General features: G+C 33.5%; 6 protein-coding genes across 6 annotated transcripts in view; 2 read left to right on the top strand and 4 right to left on the bottom strand.

Moving 5' to 3' along the window:
- Positions 1-5,707: 5,707 nt before the first annotated feature.
- On the bottom strand, positions 5,708-7,750 carry LOC135833156 (uncharacterized). Its single transcript, XM_065346817.1, has 4 exons — positions 6,729-7,750; positions 6,572-6,640; positions 6,288-6,377; positions 5,708-6,122 (listed from the first exon to the last, which is right to left on the bottom strand). The coding sequence occupies exons 1-4, from the start codon at positions 7,566-7,568 to the stop codon at positions 6,060-6,062; spliced, it is 1,062 nt and encodes a 353-aa protein (XP_065202889.1). The 5' UTR covers positions 7,569-7,750; the 3' UTR covers positions 5,708-6,059.
- Positions 7,751-7,878: 128 nt separating this feature from the next.
- LOC135833158 (uncharacterized) lies at positions 7,879-14,133 on the bottom strand. Its single transcript, XM_065346818.1, has 5 exons — positions 14,034-14,133; positions 9,145-9,295; positions 8,495-9,061; positions 8,243-8,392; positions 7,879-8,155 (listed from the first exon to the last, which is right to left on the bottom strand). Exons 2-4 carry the CDS (start codon positions 9,256-9,258, stop codon positions 8,288-8,290), a joined length of 786 nt encoding a protein of 261 aa, XP_065202890.1. The 5' UTR covers positions 9,259-9,295; positions 14,034-14,133; the 3' UTR covers positions 7,879-8,155; positions 8,243-8,287.
- Taf5 (TATA-box binding protein associated factor 5) lies at positions 9,561-12,748 on the top strand. The gene is made up of 11 exons (XM_065346810.1): positions 9,561-10,001; positions 10,067-10,246; positions 10,324-10,526; positions 10,598-10,794; positions 10,869-11,070; positions 11,146-11,265; positions 11,357-11,502; positions 11,576-11,713; positions 11,783-11,976; positions 12,049-12,162; positions 12,239-12,748. Exons 1-11 carry the CDS (start codon positions 9,819-9,821, stop codon positions 12,638-12,640), a joined length of 2,079 nt encoding a protein of 692 aa, XP_065202882.1. The 5' UTR covers positions 9,561-9,818; the 3' UTR covers positions 12,641-12,748.
- On the bottom strand, positions 14,071-17,887 carry LOC135833159 (E3 ubiquitin-protein ligase PPP1R11-like). Its single transcript, XM_065346819.1, has 4 exons — positions 17,639-17,887; positions 15,047-15,164; positions 14,771-14,971; positions 14,071-14,643 (listed from the first exon to the last, which is right to left on the bottom strand). Exons 1-4 carry the CDS (start codon positions 17,726-17,728, stop codon positions 14,621-14,623), a joined length of 432 nt encoding a protein of 143 aa, XP_065202891.1. The 5' UTR covers positions 17,729-17,887; the 3' UTR covers positions 14,071-14,620.
- Positions 15,272-17,602, bottom strand: LOC135833155 (succinate--hydroxymethylglutarate CoA-transferase). Its single transcript, XM_065346815.1, has 2 exons — positions 15,749-17,602; positions 15,272-15,583 (listed from the first exon to the last, which is right to left on the bottom strand). Exons 1-2 carry the CDS (start codon positions 16,784-16,786, stop codon positions 15,356-15,358), a joined length of 1,266 nt encoding a protein of 421 aa, XP_065202887.1. The 5' UTR covers positions 16,787-17,602; the 3' UTR covers positions 15,272-15,355.
- Positions 17,888-18,248: 361 nt separating the features above from the next.
- The window catches only part of Miga (mitoguardin), an 80,959-nt gene continuing 79,611 nt past the window's right edge, over positions 18,249-19,596 (top strand). Inside the window, exons 1-3 of the mRNA XM_065346811.1 lie at positions 18,249-18,479; positions 18,804-18,957; positions 19,026-19,190. Coding sequence (XP_065202883.1) covers positions 18,375-18,479; positions 18,804-18,957; positions 19,026-19,190 — 424 coding nt within the window. The 5' untranslated portion in view covers positions 18,249-18,374. The remainder of the gene's footprint in view (positions 18,480-18,803; positions 18,958-19,025; positions 19,191-19,596) is intronic.

Genomic DNA, 19,596 nt, shown 5'->3' with positions numbered 1-19,596 from the left:
CCTCTTTCTTCCCTTCTCTTCATAAAAATGAACTAGGTATGTACTTCATCAAATTTTTTATTTTTCTGGGGAAGGGATGAAGGCATTAAAATAAAATGCATGAGTGTTTTTCAGTTTTAAGTTATATGTACAAATCAATAGAAAATAATGTTTAAGGGATGGACAGGTAGTAGGTACCTTCACAATAAAATGAGCCAATCGTTTTTCATTTTTTTTTTTTTTTTTTTTTTGAAATTTGGTGGGGTTTAGCAAGTTGGCCAAATGACCTCAAGAAGATGTAGGAAGACATTTTTTCATGTTTTTTGGTGCAGGTAATCTTTAGATGCCTGCCATGACGTATCAATGTAAAAAAAAGTTTTTCATTTCAATTGGAGGTAATCACAAAATTATCAAATTTTGAAAGAAAGAGCTAATATTAGGCCCTATATTATGAGAACTTCTGATCTTGACAAAAATGACTTTGAGCTTCTCTAAAGGTTTGAACGTGGTGATAGGGAAGTATTAAAGACATCAAAAGATCATTTCAGCCAAAAAAAATTGATATGAAGACTTGAATTTTTTTTTAATTTTTCTAACTTTGAGCTCTCGCTGGGGAGCCTAAACATCAACTCATACGCCATTTTGATATTTCTTGAAAATCACTGACCAAATCTCCACAAATCATAGGTGCTTTGTAAGTGGGAATTTTCACCTTTTTCCATCATTCACAAAATGCCGTACTCAACTCATACGGCCATTTTGATATTTCTTGAAAATCACTGACCAAGTCTCCACAAATCATAGGTGCTTTGTAAGTGGGAATTTTCACCTTTTTCCATCATTCACAAAATGCCGTACTCAACTCATACGGCCATTTTGATATTTCTTGAAAATCACTGACCAAGTCTCCACAAATCATAGGTGCTTGGTAAGTGGAAATTTTCACCTTTTTCCATCATTCACAAAATGCCGTACTCAACTCATACGGCCATTTTGATATTTCTTGAAAATCACTGACCAAGTCTCCACAAATCATAGGTGCTTGGTAAGTGGAAATTTTCACCTTTTTCCATCATTCACAAAATGCCGTACTCAACTTATACGGCCATTTTGATATTTCTTGAAAATCACTGACCAAGTCTCCACAAATCATAGGTGCTTGGTAAGTGGAAATTTTCACCTTTTTCCATCATTCACAAAATGCCGTACTCAACTTATACGGCCATTTTGATATTTCTTGAAAATCACTGACCAAGTCTCCACAAATCATAGGTGCTTGGTAAGTGGGAATTTTCACCTTTTTCCATCATTCACAAAATGCCGTACTCAACTTATACGGCCATTTTGATATTTCTTGAAAATCACTGACCAAGTCTCCACAAATCATAGGTGCTTTGTAAGTGGGAATTTTCACCTTTTTCCATCATTCACAAAATGCCATACTCAACTCATACGGCCATTTTGATATTTCTTGAAAATCACTGACCAAGTCTCCACAAATCATAGGTGCTTGGTAAGTGGAAATTTTCACCTTTTTCCGTCATTCACAAAATGCCGTACACAACTCATAAGGCCATTTTGATATTTCTTGAAAATCACTGACCAAGTCTCCACAAATCATAGTTGCTTTGTAAGTGGAAATTTTCACCTTTTTCCATCATTCACAAAATGCCGTACTCAACTCATACGGCCATTTTGATATTTCTTGAAAATCACTGACCAAGTCTCCACAAATCATAGGTGCTTTGTAAGTGGGAATTTTCACCTTTTTCCATCATTCACAAAATGCCATACTCAACTCATACGGCCATTTTGATATTTCTTGAAAATCACTGACCAAGTCTCCACAAATCATAGGTGCTTGGTAAGTGGAAATTTTCACCTTTTTCCGTCATTCACAAAATGCCGTACACAACTCATAAGGCCATTTTGATATTTCTTGAAAATCACTGACCAAGTCTCCACAAATCATAGTTGCTTTGTAAGTGGAAATTTTCACCTTTTTCCATCATTCACAAAATGCCGTACTCAACTCATACGGCCATTTTGATATTTCTTGAAAATCACTGACCAAGTCTCCACAAATCATAGGTGCTTTGTAAGTGGGAATTTTCACCTTTTTCCATCATTCACAAAATGCCATACTGACCAAAAATTTGAAATTTTCTCCAAATCTTTTCGAGGTCATTTAGCTATAACTTTTCATCAGGCTCCATCGGATTTCAAAAAAAAAAAAAAAAACAATGAAAACACCATTTTACATTTTAAAAAAAAAAATCTAAATCAATAGAATAAGACGTATTCGTAATACACTGAAATGAACATGGTAAAAGTTTCAGATTACCAGCTTCTATAGAAAATAGGATGGGAACCTCAAAAATTTTTAAAAATACGTTACTTTCGATTTTTTATCTTTTTTGAAGTATATATTAAAGGTAAAAATTAATAAAAATCGTTCTCCAGCCCTCAAAAAATTGAAAAGAAACTATAAAAAAAATTGTACATTCTAAAAATTTGCTTTACCTACTTATGTAAATCATTTACGTATTTTTGGAACCACTAAATGCGTGTTTCTTGAAGTTTTTCAGTCCTTTTCACTTCCTAAATGGCTGAAAGACAAATTTTATTCATTTTCAACTCAAACATGAAACATGATTAACAAAATGAAAAGAAAAAAAAAACAGAAAAAATATCTAAAATTCATCGACGTTTCAAAACTTTGAAGCTGAGGAATTTAGTCTCTATAAAGCTGAACATTTGACGTTATCTGCAAGATTATTCGAGCTATAATTTGGTCACCATTTGGATCCCTGATTTTTCAAAAATGCAAAAATGATCCACTAGTGAATATTCTTATTAGAGTAGGTACCTAAATTCCAAATTGGCTATTGTTATGAAACAATTTTTTTTTAATTCCCATCATTTGGTTGATCACTCGCGTAGAATATTTTTGGAGATATGGGAATTACAAATTTAATTTTTCTGATGCATTTTGGAAAAAATAAATAAAAGTTACTATCGTGAAATGACTAGGTAGGTATACAAAAAAAAAAAAAAAAATGTTTTAGCTAGAGCTACTTGAATCTTTTCCTCTCATAAAACTTCATAAATTTTAGTAGGATGTCTTAAACTTCAAAAAAGTATTTTTTGTTTTAAATTTTGGGAATAAATTTTATAAGTCAATAATTCGAGCATCAAACAAATAGGTAGGTAATATAATACCTATGTAACTTTACTTTCACTTTTTTTTTTGAATTTTCACCAAAATTGGAACTTTTGTTCCCTTTGAGGAACGTCCATTTCGTAAATTAATTCATCAAAAATTTGGATTAAAAGAAGTCTTTATGGTAATTTTTCCAAATGTTCAAATAATGGTTTTCAAATTTTGTACCTACAGATTTATCATGAAAAATTGAGCTTTCACTTTTAAACTTTAATTCTAAGTTTTTGATTTTCAATTGCCGATTTTGAAACTCGCCTTGGCTCTCTATCAGACCTGGCAAACAGATTTATCAATATTATACGTAAGTTTAATCAGTCTTGAGGTATAGTGTGGCAATTTCACAATAAATCAAAAATATGTAAAATTCAAGTCCCCTCTCTCCTAAGATGATTATTTACTAGACCTTTGAAAAAAAAATAATCATAAAAAAAGAGCGAAATCGTAAGACTCGACTTCATTTTTGGTTCAAAAGTTAATGCGAACTACCATACTTACGTCTGTATTTACGGCAAACTAGTTATGCAATTTTATTAACACGAATGATGAAATAAATACAGGTCATTTATGCAGGCTCTGTTGTTTGAAAATTACTCTTACGAACAACAAAACAGATGGCATTTTGAATTCTAAATTTTCCCCAAAGGTAGAAAAGTAGTAAGGTAGACCTACCTTTGAAATAATTCGAACAAAAAATAACAATTGTGTTATTACTGAGCATATCATTTATTTAATCAGCTGTTCGGCTAAGAAAGTGAGTTGATTTTTTTTCAATTCGAATTTGAAATTTTAGGGAGGTACCAAGGTACTTAATGCTATAAATAGAGAATTTTATACAGGAATACTTACATTAATTAAAGAGCTGCTAAAAAATATAAATGTTGAAATATTTTTAGTGATTCGGATCACTTAAATGTTAACCCCAACTCGTTTTATTCTTGTTAATTTCCTGCGAAGACATGCCTACCTAATGTTGCGGTATAGAATACTTACATATTTAAGCCACGATGAAGAATTTTCATAAAGTAAAGAATACCTTAGCGATTAAACTACATGTCACAAATGATTTCCCTAACGAAAGACATGAATGAAAGATATTTAACTTATGCATATAGTATAGGTACAACACCAACACCTACGAATAACACCTCACCATCTGTTAGTTAACTAATTCGACTAACTTCTGTAAATTAAACTTGGGTATTTCTCCTTATAACTACGTGCAGAATGCAGATAATAAAAACAACTTTAGGAAACATTTTGTTTATAGAAGTTATTATGTATTCAGTTTCAGACATACTTATACCCATACGAGTAAACGTAGGTATTAGGTATGCAAATATGACATTTCAACTCGGATTATTTGTATTAGTTGAGCTCCATTATCGTTTTGTTTCCTTAGAAAACATTTTATAGCTGATAGCGAGGATAAGCGAATCCATTTTATTGAAGAATTAGGTACGTGAAACCAGGAGTTGAATTTTTAAAAAAATGTTTTGCTCTATTAAATTTTTGTAGGTATTTTATCCTAAATGAATAACCAAAAAGAGATCTATCAGAAATACGAAAATAGGAACAAGAATACTAACTATAGGTATTTTACCCGTTTAACACAAGGAAAACAATATTGAAGTATAGTACAGAATTAATCCCCTCCGTATAGCTAAACCTATTTTTCAGAAACAAGAAGTGGCAAAAAATAATCCCACGTTGAAAAATTGAAAAAGTACAACCAATCGCCATGAAATTGTCATTTGGCAGCTTGAGCGATGGCAAAATATTATTTTGCAGTAAAATTATGACAGTTTGTGTCAAAATTACTTTATCCTTTTTCATGCTTTACCCGCTGTCATGTTTATGCGAAAAAATACGGGGAAAAAATACGAAATAATTTTTGAAATTTTAATAAAAAATTATGCTATAGACGCACATTAGCGCATGGTGATATTTCCAATTAGGTACCTATTCTAAATTTTTTCAAAATAATGAATGAGAAATAGGAATGGGCGAAAAAAAATCCAACTAGTTGAATGTGAAGTTTTGTCATTTTCCTGAATGAAATTCCTTTGACGATATTCTGTAAAATTATCTCATAGAAATTTCAAACCAAAAACAAGCTACCCATGTAAGGCTTAAGTATAAAAAATCTGGAAATGATTTTATTTTTTTCTAGAAATTCTAAAACAAAAAAACTTCTGAAAAGAAAAACCTTTTTCAGAAATGCAAAACCAAAAAAGCTTTGCAAACACCACATACATATTTATATTTCACCAGCATTCTAACCATATTTTCATATTACCAGCTTGTTTTACATTGTACACTCGATACTTTGAGCAAAAGTTTTCGTAAAAGTGCGCCAACAAACTTACAAGATGAGCTGGGGAGATGAACGCTCGTAGGTTAGATACCTACCTACATACTTTGAACCACCTACGTTACTATTGTTTACATTTTTTCGTCTCGTTAAAAATCCTCGTACACCTATAGTTTCATTTTAAAAAGCAACCACTCGATGTAAAATTTTAATAAAGGTAATATTTCAAACTCGCCCATAACGATCAATCTTGGTACATAATGAAAAACAAATCGATAGATAAATTTATACAATCGCCGCACGTACCTAACGTTATAAAAAGAGATACCATTTACACAAGATTATCGTAGCGTGACCAAGTTATTAAAATGTCGTTCGTGTTTTACAACTTCTTAAAAACATTCTGCCAGCTTTGAATAGAATATTTTCCTCGTAAAGTATCCATTGAATAAGACATTGTAAGGGTTTTCTTGCCACTTTGTTTCATCTTCATCGTCGTGATTTTCATCTTCCTGGGCGACTTTTTTCAACGAATAAGTTCGGCCGTTATGACTGAACTGATGATGAGGTCATTATCAATATTAAATAAGCGAATACGGTACCGCAAATCTGCAAATTATAAAATCCGCATAAAATTACCATAAAGAGGTATTAATTGTCTGGCGTAAAAGTTTTCAAGCAACGTCACATTTGTGTGCATGAATTCAGAAATGAAAAACGGTTTTCGGTATGCTTTTGTAGTAATTTGTGCAGGCTACGAACTTATACACTTACATTATACAGCAAAGGCATATTTATGTCGTAAAGTTTGTGAGCGGAAAATAATTTATTTCGAGTTTGAATATCGTCCAATAGTAACTCCAACTAGAACAAAGTAGGTACCTGTGATGGAAATGTGTCAACTTATTTTACCAAGCTCTTACTGCAGACTACATATTATGTAGTTTATGTATAGGTACATACATTTTATTTCAATTCAAATATAGGTAGTTAAATATTTATTTAGTCTTCAACTGTTTAGTCACTTTTAATTTTTCTACAAAAATGTAACTAGGTACCTGATAATTCGTGTGGCATGAAAATTTATCTGCATCATACTCGAATAAATACTCTAATGTCTTGTTACTCTGTGAAAATGAAACACAACTGCATTAAAAACACCTTATTGTACGTATAAGTAGGTATCTAAACGAGATTCTTCATTTTAATTTTTACCTCTTCACCGATGGAGCACCATCTGCTTATAATGTACGTCATAATACAGAATAATCTCATTATTCTCAGCATTCCCAATACCATTACGGCTATCTTGAGCGCTTCGCTATTCGAGAACATTTTAATCCAATCAAAACACTCCAGTAGCATGAGTAATTGAACGCTAACGAAATACAAGAGTAAATCTAAACTGTAACACTTATTTATAAGCATTCTCAACTCATGTAAACCATCTAATCGTATCCTAAAATTATGTACGTTCAACGAATTCTTCATCGTATCGCATCTTAAGCAATTATTCAAATGAACGTGCAATCTTTGCTCGGTTGTTAACATCGTCAGCACAAGGATTTCAAAACCCAAACGTATCAATAATGTTAGATCGTACGAGTAGAATGTATTATTTTGGCGGAATTGTACGTAACAAAATATTCCATACTCGGCGATTATTTCTAATAATTCTGTCGTGAATATTATTCCATCATTTTGATACTGTTTTCGCCATTGTTGATCCATTTGTTGAGATTTTTTCAATAGTTTACTCCACATATCAGCTTCTTCTTTCGAGCTGATTAATCGACGAATTAAAATTACCAGTAGAAATACAGTATTCGCTATTTTAATGGCGAATTTCAAATCTGCCGAGGGTGACTGGTGTTGTATGGCTTCCACGGTCAATACACCTAATATTAATATTTCGTACGTTAAAAACGCGCAACAACAGAGATTCGTAATTAAACCTAATTTTGAAAATTTCACGATTATTATTTTATCACGAGAAGAAAAGGTATAGGGAAAAACACCGGTTAGTAACGAAAATAGGAACATATTTTCAACCATTTTCAATACTGAAATAGGTACCAGGAAAAAAGTACTACAGAGTAGTAACGCCTACACGTAATTTCATATTTTAATTTACTCGATGATTATCCGCTGTCAATATCCATTCATCGCTAAGTAAGGTTATTGTTAGAGAGTAAAACACAAAGGAACATATTTATGAAAATCAATCAATGGGAATGTACGCTGCCGCGATATTGGCAAGTAGGTACTCGTAAAATGTGTGAATATTTCAACGCGATTAATTTGATGTAGGAACGTATTTGTGGGTAATTCGTAGTTTTATAGCGAAAATACCATTCTATTGATATAATTTCAACATCGATAATCGTTTATTTTCCAGTGAAAGTTTACAAAAAGTAAATTCCACTTAAAAATGAGTATATAAACGAAGCAAGTTGTACGTAAATGAACAGATTCTAATAACAAATAAACACGGTACCGTCCTCGGTGATCTACATTTATCCCGATTTTTCGCGCGAGTAATGAACAAAAAAAATCTGAAGATTTTCAGAAAAATCGCAGTCAATAAAATATCTTGATAAGAAGATGGTAGTTAGAAACACTTTTGTTCCAAATTAAATGAACTGAAAAATAATAAAATTGAATATGAAAACTTTCTCAATCTAATTATACGGAGGGAAAAACAGGAGAAATGAGTTATGAATATTTACTTATTGTACAGATGCCGGAGACATCTACTCCAGTCCTGAACTTGGTCACCGTTTAAACTCACTCATGAATTTCAGCACATTGTACACGTCAATTGAATTCTTCAGCTTACTGCAAGGCAATTGTACTTTTTCATTTCCACAAAGGAATCCCTGAAAAGCAGAATAAAAATATAAAGGATACACCTATCACGTTTTGCATTCGAAACGTAGGGAAGGTAATTAATGTACATTCAAAAACTATAAAACACTTACCAGTACATCAAGATTATTGTCAATTCGTATATATTTATCAGGCAATTTTTCCGCCGCATCGATATGGATCATGAATACAACGTCTTCTTCCTCGATGGAAATTCGATTACATAGCCAGTCTGGCCAATTGATCATAATTATTTCTAGATCTGCTAATAATTTGAGGAAATCATAATCATCGATGATAATAATAGAGGAATCTGAATCATTAGGCTCATCAGGCGCATCACAATCAAGTTCAGGTTCAGGTTCGGGTTCAGGTTCAGCAGGATGGCTTCGTCTTTTCCGCTTTTGAATTTGAAGTGGTTTTCTTTCTTTCGGAGGTTTTCTCTGCTTTACTTCGAATGACAAATATTTCGGTAAATTTGGAAAAATGCTCGGTACGGCTCCTGGTTTCAATCGAGGATTATCGCGCTCTATTCTGTGGATTGTTCCGTCTGTCAATTTGGTTTCGTAGAATCGTATTATCTCGTCCTCTTTGAAATGAATCTCGCACACTTTATCCGTTAGTTTGAAACCATTCCGGGGTATTTTTCGCTGCCATTTTTTGAACAGAGCTTCGTCATTCTGTAGAAACATATTTTACAAATTGCAGGAAGTAATATCGTACTGTCAATGTAAAATTATGAATAATTAAAGTCTATTCTTACTTTAGGTGCTCCAAATAGTGAAATTTTTTTGTAGTTTTGCTCCTGTTTACGTTTTTTTCGATCGGAAGCATACCCGGTCCTACATAGTGGGATAAAGCAGACACTAGTAACCATAATTATTGAACTCGCGTGATTTCCTATCTTGGTGATTCTGGAAGTTGATGCACAAAATTAAAAAATGAATTTCTTCGGGAAATTTAAATTCAATGCTAACATAATGTTCGAAAAGTTCGAATTTTTTGAAAATTTCTGGGAACTTTCCTTATCAAATCAGTGATAAAATATTTTTCTACACGAGCGCGCTCTATAATCGAATTAGATTATCAAAATTCATAAAAATTAAACGTATCTCAAATGCGTCATACTTGTTGGTTTGTTGCGTATACTAAAAAAAAAAACGCCAATCACCGCCGATTTGTTTTTGTTGATTACGTTTTTTGAGATCAAAATTTTGAAATATTTGCCGAAAAATTCTCAAAATTTTGTGTAGTAAATTAAAAATACTCTTGAAGCAGAGTTTTTCGAATTCTTATAACTCTTGTGCAATGTGTTATGAGTCATGACATGGTAATTGTTATGATCTAATGTTATGAGATACTCGATATCGGTCATGGTTTTGGTCTTCAGAGTTATCATCAGTTAGTTTTTTCGAACCTACATCTCAATTTTTCGCCATGGAAGTGGATATACCATTGACAGACACTTCCATTCCGACCTCAATTGTCGCGAATACTTCCAGCAATAATGCGATCTCATTGGGAATGAAAACAGAAAATGTCGAATCCACGCCGATTGATGTTCCAGATAAAAATGTTCTTTCAGCAGTGTTACAAATTTGCCGGAAATATAATCTCAAGGTATTCTATCTCATTTCACGTCTTATCTCGGTATTCAATCTTTTCATAACTTTTTCACATTGTAGGGTACCGAAGAAGCCTTCAAGAAGGAAGTCAATGTTTCTTCAGATATGGTTGCGATGAGCTCGGATTCAGAAGTGAATAAAGTTTTGTCGGCATATAAAAGTGAAGGCGATCCAAATGTCTATAAAGATGCGTATTCGGATTTGATGAGATTCGTGGAGAATTCGTTAGATATCTATAAAGTAAATCAACTTCAATCTAGAATAATTCGTTGATAAAATAAAACCACTATAGTGTTTAATTTACGTATTGATTTCAGCATGAATTGGGAACGATATTGTATCCGATGTTTGTACATATGTACCTTGAATTAGTTTACAATGGATATAAAAGCCAAGCTATAGATTTCATGAAAACCTACGGACCTAAACAAGAGGATTATTATCAAGAAGATATTCGCAAATTTTCCACCATTACTGTAAGAGATCAAATGAAAGGAAACGAAATAGCTGAAACTTTCAAGTATGTATAACTGTACGTCGTTTATCCCTCTGAAAAGTTTTTATTTATTTTTTTTCTGATTGTTTCTGCAGATCAAACGCTTTTATTATACGAATGTCACGAGATACCGTATCAATACTGAAACGGCATTTGAACGAGAAAGATCACAGTGTTCTGCTGAACATAATAAAAAACCACTTGTATTTAGACATGTATGAAGGAGTAGCTCGTAACAAAGGTCAAATCGAGATCACTGCCGGTGCCATGGTTGGTGAAGCAAAAAGAGAAGGTTAATTTCAATATTATCAATTGTTCGTGATTTTGACCATTTCATTACCTTACGATTTTTTTTTCAATTTCCAGACAATAAAGCTAAAGTATTCTACGGCTTATTGAAGGAACCAGATTTACAATGTTTTTTCCAAGCCGAAGAAGAAGAGGAAGATGCTGGTGGTGATGGCGACAAGCCTAAGAAAAAGAAATCCAAAAAAGATTCGTTGTTTAGTAAAAAAGCCAAAACTGATCCAAATGCTCCTCCTAATGACAGAATGCCATTACCTGAATTGTAATTGCCTATAATTTATTTTCAAGTTGATATGGTATTATGATCGAGATACTATGCCTAATTGATTTATTACAGAAAAGATGCCGATAAAGTAGAAAAAGTTAAAGCTTTACGAGAATCTTCGAAAAGAGTCACATTAGGAGCCGACTCTCTGCCTTCAATTTGTTGTTACACTTTACTGAATTCATTTTATACGTAAGTTTCTGGTTTGATTTACTCGTATTATTCGAATTTTGGAATCTTCTACCACTGCGTGTACAATTGAAAAAATTATTTCAATTTTTAGAGTTTGCTGTGCTGAAATTTCCGACGATGCTAGTATGCTTGCGGTTGGATTCTCTGATAGTAGAGTAAAAGTATGGAGTCTCGTACCTCAAAAATTAAAAACCATGAAAAGCGCCGAACAACTTCAAGATATTAATTTAGAAGCTGGTCAGTATTTGATGATGTTTCTTTCCAATTTTTTTCACTTTTATCAACTAATCTATTTTTGTTGTTGGGAAAGACGATGTTATGCAGAGAATAATGGAAGATCGTTCCGCCGAAACTACCAAAACATTACTTGGCCATACTGGTCCCGTGTATAAAACTTCGTTCAGTCCAGATCGTTCATTATTACTGTCGTGTTCAGAAGATGGCACAAGTAAATGAGAAAAGTTGACAATTTTCACCGTAATCTTGGCTTCTGTAATAACTGTGATTTTTTTTACAGTACGTTTATGGAGCTTATTGATATGGAGATGCTTGGTAGTCTATAAAGGTCACCTGAGTCCTGTTTGGGATATTGAATTCAGTCCCCATGGGTACTATTTCGTATCCGGAGGACACGATAAAACAGCCCGTCTTTGGGTAACCGATCATTATCAACCGATTCGTGTATTTGTCGGTCATTATTCCGACGTAGACGTAAGTGTTTCTCATTTCTTTAGCCGCTTGGTTTTGAAATTGTTTCACCCTTTCGAGATATTTTTTGCGTAGTGTGTAAAATTCCATCCAAATTCAAATTACGTCGCGACAGGATCGAGTGATCGAACGGTTCGTTTATGGGACTGTGTGTCAGGATCTCAAGTTAGACTGATGACCGGCCATAAAGTACTTATTCTCAATAAAATTTTCTTTTCTCGTTTTGAATATGTATTGTATAATCTAATTTTGTTGTTATTTTCAGGGCTCTGTTTCGGTTCTTTCGTTTTCCATCGAAGGCCGTTTCTTAGCCTCTGCTGGCATGGATAAGAGCGTATTGATTTGGGATTTGGCTCATGGCCATTTATTAGCTGTATTTGGAGGCCATAGCGAACGTATCGAGTGTTTGGCTTTCAGCAGAGATGGCAATATTCTAGCTTCAGGTTCACAAGATTGTTCCATCAAGTTATGGGATTTTACTAAATTCACCGAAGAGATTTCATTCGACGATATCAACGTTTGTCATAATCCAGATGTAAAGAAGAATAGCGATCATTTTTTATTAAGAACTTTTGGCACCAAACAGTCGCCTATTATGAATTTATTCTTCACTCGAAGAAATGTTTTGTTCAGCGTAACGTTTAAAAAAGCCGAAGATGCGTTTTAATAATGTTGTTATTTTTGTTGTTTTCCACCTTTCGAGTCGTGTTCAAAATGTGATCATATGTATTTATCATTGATTGTATAAAATGCAAATAGATATTGTTTAATTTTTTCCCTTCCTTATTTGCTTTGTATTGAATATCTGATTATTCCTATAGGTATAAGAAATTGAGAATTAGATTCTCATTTCTCACAGAATCTGATCTTATAAATTAACAGGTTGTTAGAAAAGCGAAATGCATAAGGTACCTAGAATGCCCAAAAATAACCACCTACTCTACAATGATCTCTTTGATGTGCAACTGGAATAATTGAGAGTCAAGTAGGGAAAGAGAAAGTATGCAAAAATAAGTACATCATCAGCCAAATTTTCAGAGGTTGAAGTGCATTTTTTGATTTTTGGTAATGTTTTGAACTGGATCTGTGCTAAAAAAAAATATTTTTAAAAAATCAAAATTTTACCAAGCTGGCCTAGAAAGCTGAAATTTGATATGTACCATATTTTCAGTTTTCATGGCGTTACATGAAAACCTGGAATTTCCAAAATATCGCTAGTGGCTCCAAAACGGTTCCAAACCACCCTTAGGATATCTATAAAGTAAATTTCAACTTTGCAACTCCCATAGGTAAAATTTTGTTGAAATTTCAGCATTCAAAAATTTGCTATATGCTCCAGAACTACTCAAAACGGTTCAAAGCTTTTTCTGATCGATTCTGCGGGTCAAAAATGAGGTATATTCCAATTACATATCAGCTTTCTAGCTCAATTTGGTAAAATTTTGTTCTTAATTTTTTCAAGTGGCCACTTTAGGATTTTTGTAATTTTAAAATGGTCACTTTTGGGCAAAAAATTGCAATTTTCAAAAAGAAATTTTCTTCGCAAATTTGATTCAAGCATTTTTCGAAAATAATGCGTTCAAAAGATGTGAAACTCTTTCTACTTTCGACTCATAAAATGAATTATGGCTTGTCAGGTTGCATTTATCTGAAAAAAAATTCCTTACGGTGTTCACATGTGGCACTATACCTTATTTACCTGAAAAACATGGATAACATTATTTTAAAATTTTGGTGAACGAATTTTCGTTTAAAAATGTTATCAAATCTGAACGACTCGAGGACGTTCTTCGAAAATTTTGAAATTTTTTCCTACAAGGTGTGACAGGTTCATTCATAGCTTTTAAAAAAATGCATGTCAAAACCCGCAATTTTTACGACTGTGAGGTTATCAAAAACAAACAAAATCATGACGAAAGACCACCAAGGTAATTCCTTTCAGCAAAATCAATTTTATGATAAAACAATTCCTGTATTTTTTTTTTACGACCGAAGCCAAGGATACGATACGGTAGTTGGAAAATTGAAAATTTCCATTTCCATTGAAAAATAAAACTTACCATCGCCCAACCCTAGATAAAAACTGAACAATTACACTTTTGAATAAATAGGTTTATTTACATGATAACTGAATTTACTTAGTACACATATAATTCACTATCGCGTAATAAATCTAAATGAAATCTCAACTTGAACTTATCGTGAAAATATTTAATATCAAACTACACGGTTATTACGTGAAGATACAAGTTAAATTATGCGTTAAAACACAGCCAACAACGGATGATCTATGGAAATAAAAAATACACACTGTCGAAATTCCTGACAAAATGGACGTAGAAAAAGAAAACACATAACATTTCACAAATCGTTCATCGAGTTTACAAACTTCAAAATGCATTAAAAATGAAAACTCTAAAAAAAGCATATAAATCTAAACACATGACAATATTATTAACCATTCGTAAAGCAAAATGGAAAACTTGAACGACTTTTCAACTTTGGTATTCGAGTCGTTCAAGAAAATGAAAACACGACCGAGTAACATATTAAAATAATGCAAATTTTTTAACGCTGAATAACTCGTGTTTTATTACGTTGGTTCCAGTATAATAATCCGGGTAATTTTACAAGGTATTGCTTTTATTTACGAAGACACCGTCGTCATTCCTGGAAAATAAAAAATACTCAATCTTAATAAAACATATTATTTTTAGGAAAGGAGAACCATTCAAAAATGGAATTCCGATGGTCCTTGTGTAATTTTGAAATTAAAATCAGCAACTGGAATCGTTACCTGATGGATTAATAGGCTGAGGAGAATGTTCGACGGGTACATCACTGGACGAAGTAGAAGCTGACTGGTCGCTGCACGAGGCTTTGGCTAATTTTTTTGCTTGTTTGACTTCAACGTGACCGAAACAATTTTCGCATTCGTCTGATTCAGATTCTGAACTTTCATCGAATCTTTGTTTCGGTTTCTTGTAAATACAACAGCCTAGTAAACAAAATAAAATTACAAAAAAATTCGTCGATGATTTATCAATCGAAATAAACGACGATTTCAACTTACATTTGGATTTCTTTTTATTCATATTTTCATTATCGACTGTACCCTCGTTCCATCTTACACTCTTGTCTGATTTTGGTTTTCGACATTTCAATCGTAAAGTTGGTGGAGTGCCTGCAGTCTGCAACAAAAATCAAAATGCGAGGTTAAAAGGGGAATAATAAAGGTCGAAGGTAAAAATCACTCGAGAGTCCAGAGTTTTCGAAAAAAATGCGAACAAATAAGACAAACTGTACAAAATTATTTATTCTAAAAATATACATCAAAGTTTATGACATAAAACCCGTTCACCATTACTCATAAATAATACACTTATTCAACTATTTTATCAGTTTTCAATTGCTGGATTTTTTCATCATCGAAGCCCAACACATTTTTCAATATTTCGTCAGTATCTTGCCCCAAAAGAGGGGACGGTTTAGGGATGCTTTCGTAGTCACTGAATTTGACTGGAGAGTCTAAGACTTTGATTTTTCCCAAAGTAGGGTGATCGATTTCTTTAACTAGTTCAATGGCTTTCAAGTGAGGATCTTCAAATACCTAAAAGAAAAGGTCAAGCACCGTCAATCAAACTACAAACATATATTACGAGTGGAAAGAAAACTCATAAAAAAAGATAAAATCATAAATTAAGATTATTCTTGGAATTATCTCGAGTCTTGATGAAATGTAAATAATACGCTAATAAATCAAGTTACTTATTACCTCTTTGATTCCGTTCAGAGGAGCATGAGGCAAAGGCGTACCGGCCAACAAAGCACACCATTCCTTGGTAGTTTTTGTAACAAAAATATCGCAAAAAAGAGACGTCAACACTTTTCTATTCTTGGATCTGGCCGTAGCTGTTGCAAATTTTTCATCTTGAGCCAATTCCGGCCTACCGACTATCTCAGCAAGAATTTTAAATTGAGGATCGTTAATGGCTCCAACAGTAATGTAACTGTCCTTAGACTTGAAGCATTTGTAGGGTACAACGTAGCTATGCTCAGTTCCGAGTCTTTTACAATCGATATTCATATTTAAATAAGAGACGGCGTAATTCTTCAGCGAGACTACTGCAGTTGAGAACAAATCAGCGTCAATTTTACGTCCTCTACCAGTTTTAGCCTTATCATAAAGAGCAGCTATGATGGCCGCATTGGCACGTAAACCGGTCATAATATCTATTGTCGATGTGCCTGATCTGCAAGGTTCTCCATCTTCGGGTCCGGTGATGTATAAGTTACCGGATAACGAGGCAGCTATTAAATCGACGCCTGGTTTATTGGCATACGGTCCTTTGGAACCGAAACCAGTCAAGGAACAGTAAACTAGATGAGGTGCGACCTCCTTCAAGGAATCGTAGTCTAAAGAATATTTCTTCAACACTCCTGGAACGTAATTTTCTACAAGAACGTCGCATTTTTCAGCCATCTTCTTCAGCAATTCTTGACCATCTTTCGTCTTGAAATCAACGCAAATGCTCTTCTTATTGCGATTCAACGCGATAAATGTACTACTACTTTGACCATCTTTGAATATAGGGGGCCAACGTCTGGAATCGTCCCCTCGACCTGGGTTCTCCACTTTGTATACATCAGCTCCGAGATCTGCTAGCATCAAAGTGCACATAGGTCCGGCTATTATTCTCGACAAGTCCAATACCTTGATACCTTTCAAAGGTCCATCCGCAGATTTGGTCGAATAACATTTTGAAATTACTAACACGCACGATTTAGACGACGATAAAATATTACGAATCATCGTGAATTATTAGACACGCAGACGACAGTAATGAACAGTAATGTTCGGTACCATTGAAAAAAAAAACTAGTTAATCGCTAAGATAGAACAACGCACGCTCGAGTTTATCGCAAGATAAGACTAAAACTACCCATGTTAGTCGTGTTTCAGCGAAAGTCTTACGTACAGTCGACCACGTCGGTCTGCCAGAGGTAAATCGACGAGAACCAAATCCAAAACGTAATTGAAAAAGTATTTGGTAATTAAGGATCATGTTATGCGTTGACCTACACTTTACTATTGGGGTGATTACAATATTCCATGTACTGAATTTTTAAATATCCGTCGAACTATACCTATATCGACATATTTACATTTTTATGTAGTGGTAGGGGTAGGGCCTAATTTCGAAAATCGTTTTTTGCTTTCTTTCTTTACCAATTGCCGAATAATTCTGACGGTTATTAAACATAATTGGTGAATTATTCTTCAAATTAGTCGAAAAGTATGGGATTATGACGCCAGAATGTTGGATAACTACGCTTTCCGAGATGGCTTACGTCAATACGTTGAATTCAACGTGAAATCTTGGTTCCTTCAGTAATTAAATCAGTGGATTTGTAACCCCAGTTAATTCTAAACCAGATATCAGTGAAGGTCAGGCGATGTTTGTAAAATAATCTCCTATACAAACACAACGATAACCGAACCTGCAATCATAAAACTCTCGAGTGATTTCTACCATATGGACTCTGACATGAACGTGAGATGAAGACATGAAGCATATAACATTTGAAATATACCTTCGTACGACCATTTAATTACTCAGGATACATCTCTAGAATGAAATAATACTCAAAACTGACGTCTTACTTGATTTCTTGCAGAATCGACTTCTTCTAGAACAACCGTCTGGGAACTTGAACTTTCAGGACAGCAGGGAATGTTCACTCTTTCTGCCATTGTAAAAGTTTAAAGAGTTGAATAAACTAGATAAATGGACGAAATCCAAGACAAATGAATTATAAAACACAAATTAATTGCGATTTTTCGAAGCAAAATATAGCATAATTACACCACAAGTTTCGTAAAAAATTATCCTCAAATTGTAAATAACGAAAAATTTTTGATAATCGATAACAACGAGTTCTATAAATAAACATTGTTTTTACTGTAATTACTCGGTAATTTCGAGATTTTTCGTTTTTTCACGTAAATATGGTGGCATCGTATTATTACGAAGACTTTTTCAAATCATTTTTGAAAGTTTTCAAAAACGATTTTTTGGATAATTTTCAGATGTTTTTGATGTTTGAACAGTTTTTTAATTAGTTTTAAAACTAATTTGACGTTTAAATGATTATTTTTTGCAATCAGTTTGTTTAAAAGAACAAATTCCCTGTTTTTAAATCTCATCTTTCGTAAATTGGATATTTGCCCGCCGAAAATCCCAAAAAGTATTTCACGTTCATGACGTTATTTTCTTATCAGTTTTATCGTCGGTTCGAATTCGTAATTTTTTAAAAAATTTTCAATTCGTTTGATCTCGTTAAAAAACTACCCTTATTTGTAAATAATGAAATTATTTTAATTATTTATAACCCCAGTCATGACATCTGTAAATAAACCTACCCTCAACTTGGCTGTAGCCTTCAACGCATTCCGAAATTTAAGGCAAACTACCTCTGCTTTGGGGATATCGCCTGCTCACAAGGTATATCCTCGATTAGTAATCGAATATTAACCTAATAAATTTATAATAACATTCTACTCGCTATCAACTTTATCCTAAGGTACCTGTACCAATGTAAATTTCCTCCAAAAATCTCTTAAATGCTGGTTTAGCTCTAGTTTATAGTACCTTTTGCAAATATGCCCTAAATATGATCCAATTCATTGTATCCGGTGTCACGTCCCATTTTCACTCCTTCTAATCATTCGGTTATCCTACTAAGTCATTATGTTACCCTATGTAGCTTAAATACACTCAAATAATCTATCGTCGAATTTATAATCGAAGTATTTCTGATTCTAACAGATCGCAGCTGTATCAGTCACTGTCAGCGTAATTTTACTCGGCGTTCTAGCACAATATTTACGTAAGAAGAAGCGCACAACAAACGAATCTAGAAAATCAATCAAACGACCTATGCTGAATTCGGCAGCTATCAGAGAATGTCAAGCTAACGACGGTACGAGTTTCATTATTTCATTGGAAAAAATTCCTATATCGTATCTAACTAATTTTTTGAACCCACAGAAGCCTCTTCTAGACCCCGCAGTCCTAGTATTCGTTCGATTCGACGTCAAGGATCAGTCCTCTCAGGTGTTTCATCAGCTTCGGAATTTGGACGACCAGATTTCAGGAAAAATTTATCTCTAGAACCCACCGATTCATTTACTCCTCAACAACTCGGAGTTATGGGTGAGTGCTTAAATAATAACAGAATATTCGAGAATAATCGTCTTGTGTACGGATTATCTTTTTATACGATCAGAATCACGTCATCGAAGGTAACATTCGGTATTCGTATTTCTCAAAAGTGTTAAAATTGTCATCGAATCGCGATTACGCCGACAACGTTGGTTCAAGGTTTGAGGCCGAGGGTGGTTTGAAATTACCTTATATATTGATTATTCACTCGTTGATGTACCTACCTACGAGAATAATTTTGTCTGAAATTTAGGCTGTGAAATCTTATTCCTAGAGCTTTTTCCGAGTAAATGAATTGGTACATTTTTATCTGCAATTATTATATTCGAAAAGAGAATTCAGTTTTCTATAGATTTTTATCATTATCGATCTGCTCGTTATTTTTCATATTTTTTTT

Source organism: Planococcus citri, chromosome 1 (assembly GCF_950023065.1).
Source record: "Planococcus citri chromosome 1, ihPlaCitr1.1, whole genome shotgun sequence".
Lineage (NCBI taxonomy): Eukaryota > Metazoa > Arthropoda > Insecta > Hemiptera > Pseudococcidae > Planococcus > Planococcus citri.
Note: the sequence above shows the minus strand (reverse complement) of the source record. Positions and strands in the feature narration are given on the sequence as shown.

Excerpts from the sequence above, each read along its gene's own strand:
- LOC135833155 (XM_065346815.1), bottom strand. The coding sequence starts at position 16,786 with ATGATTCGTAATATTTTATCGTCGTCTAAATCGTGCGTGTTAGTAATT. Across the intron at positions 15,584-15,748 it reads CTCTGAACGGAATCAAAGAG|GTATTTGAAGATCCTCACTT; the intron begins GTAATAAGTAAC and ends CTTTTCTTTTAG.
- LOC135833159 (XM_065346819.1), bottom strand. The coding sequence starts at position 17,728 with ATGGCAGAAAGAGTGAACATTCCCTGCTGTCCTGAAAGTTCAAGTTCC. Across the intron at positions 15,165-17,638 it reads TCGATTCTGCAAGAAATCAA|ACTGCAGGCACTCCACCAAC; the intron begins GTAAGACGTCAG and ends TTTTTGTTGCAG. Across the intron at positions 14,644-14,770 it reads TCAGCCTATTAATCCATCAG|GAATGACGACGGTGTCTTCG; the intron begins GTAACGATTCCA and ends TTTATTTTCCAG.
- LOC135833156 (XM_065346817.1), bottom strand. The coding sequence starts at position 7,568 with ATGGTTGAAAATATGTTCCTATTTTCGTTACTAACCGGTGTTTTTCCC. Across the intron at positions 6,641-6,728 it reads GGTGCTCCATCGGTGAAGAG|AGTAACAAGACATTAGAGTA; the intron begins GTAAAAATTAAA and ends TCATTTTCACAG. Across the intron at positions 6,123-6,287 it reads ATATGCCTTTGCTGTATAAT|ATTTGCGGTACCGTATTCGC; the intron begins GTAAGTGTATAA and ends TATAATTTGCAG.
- Taf5 (XM_065346810.1), top strand. The coding sequence starts at position 9,819 with ATGGAAGTGGATATACCATTGACAGACACTTCCATTCCGACCTCAATT. Across the intron at positions 10,527-10,597 it reads GAAATAGCTGAAACTTTCAA|ATCAAACGCTTTTATTATAC; the intron begins GTATGTATAACT and ends TTGTTTCTGCAG. Across the intron at positions 11,503-11,575 it reads AGATATTAATTTAGAAGCTG|ACGATGTTATGCAGAGAATA; the intron begins GTCAGTATTTGA and ends TTGTTGGGAAAG.
- LOC135833158 (XM_065346818.1), bottom strand. The coding sequence starts at position 9,258 with ATGGTTACTAGTGTCTGCTTTATCCCACTATGTAGGACCGGGTATGCT. Across the intron at positions 9,062-9,144 it reads CACTATTTGGAGCACCTAAA|AATGACGAAGCTCTGTTCAA; the intron begins GTAAGAATAGAC and ends ATGTTTCTACAG. Across the intron at positions 8,393-8,494 it reads ACAATAATCTTGATGTACTG|GGATTCCTTTGTGGAAATGA; the intron begins GTAAGTGTTTTA and ends TCTGCTTTTCAG.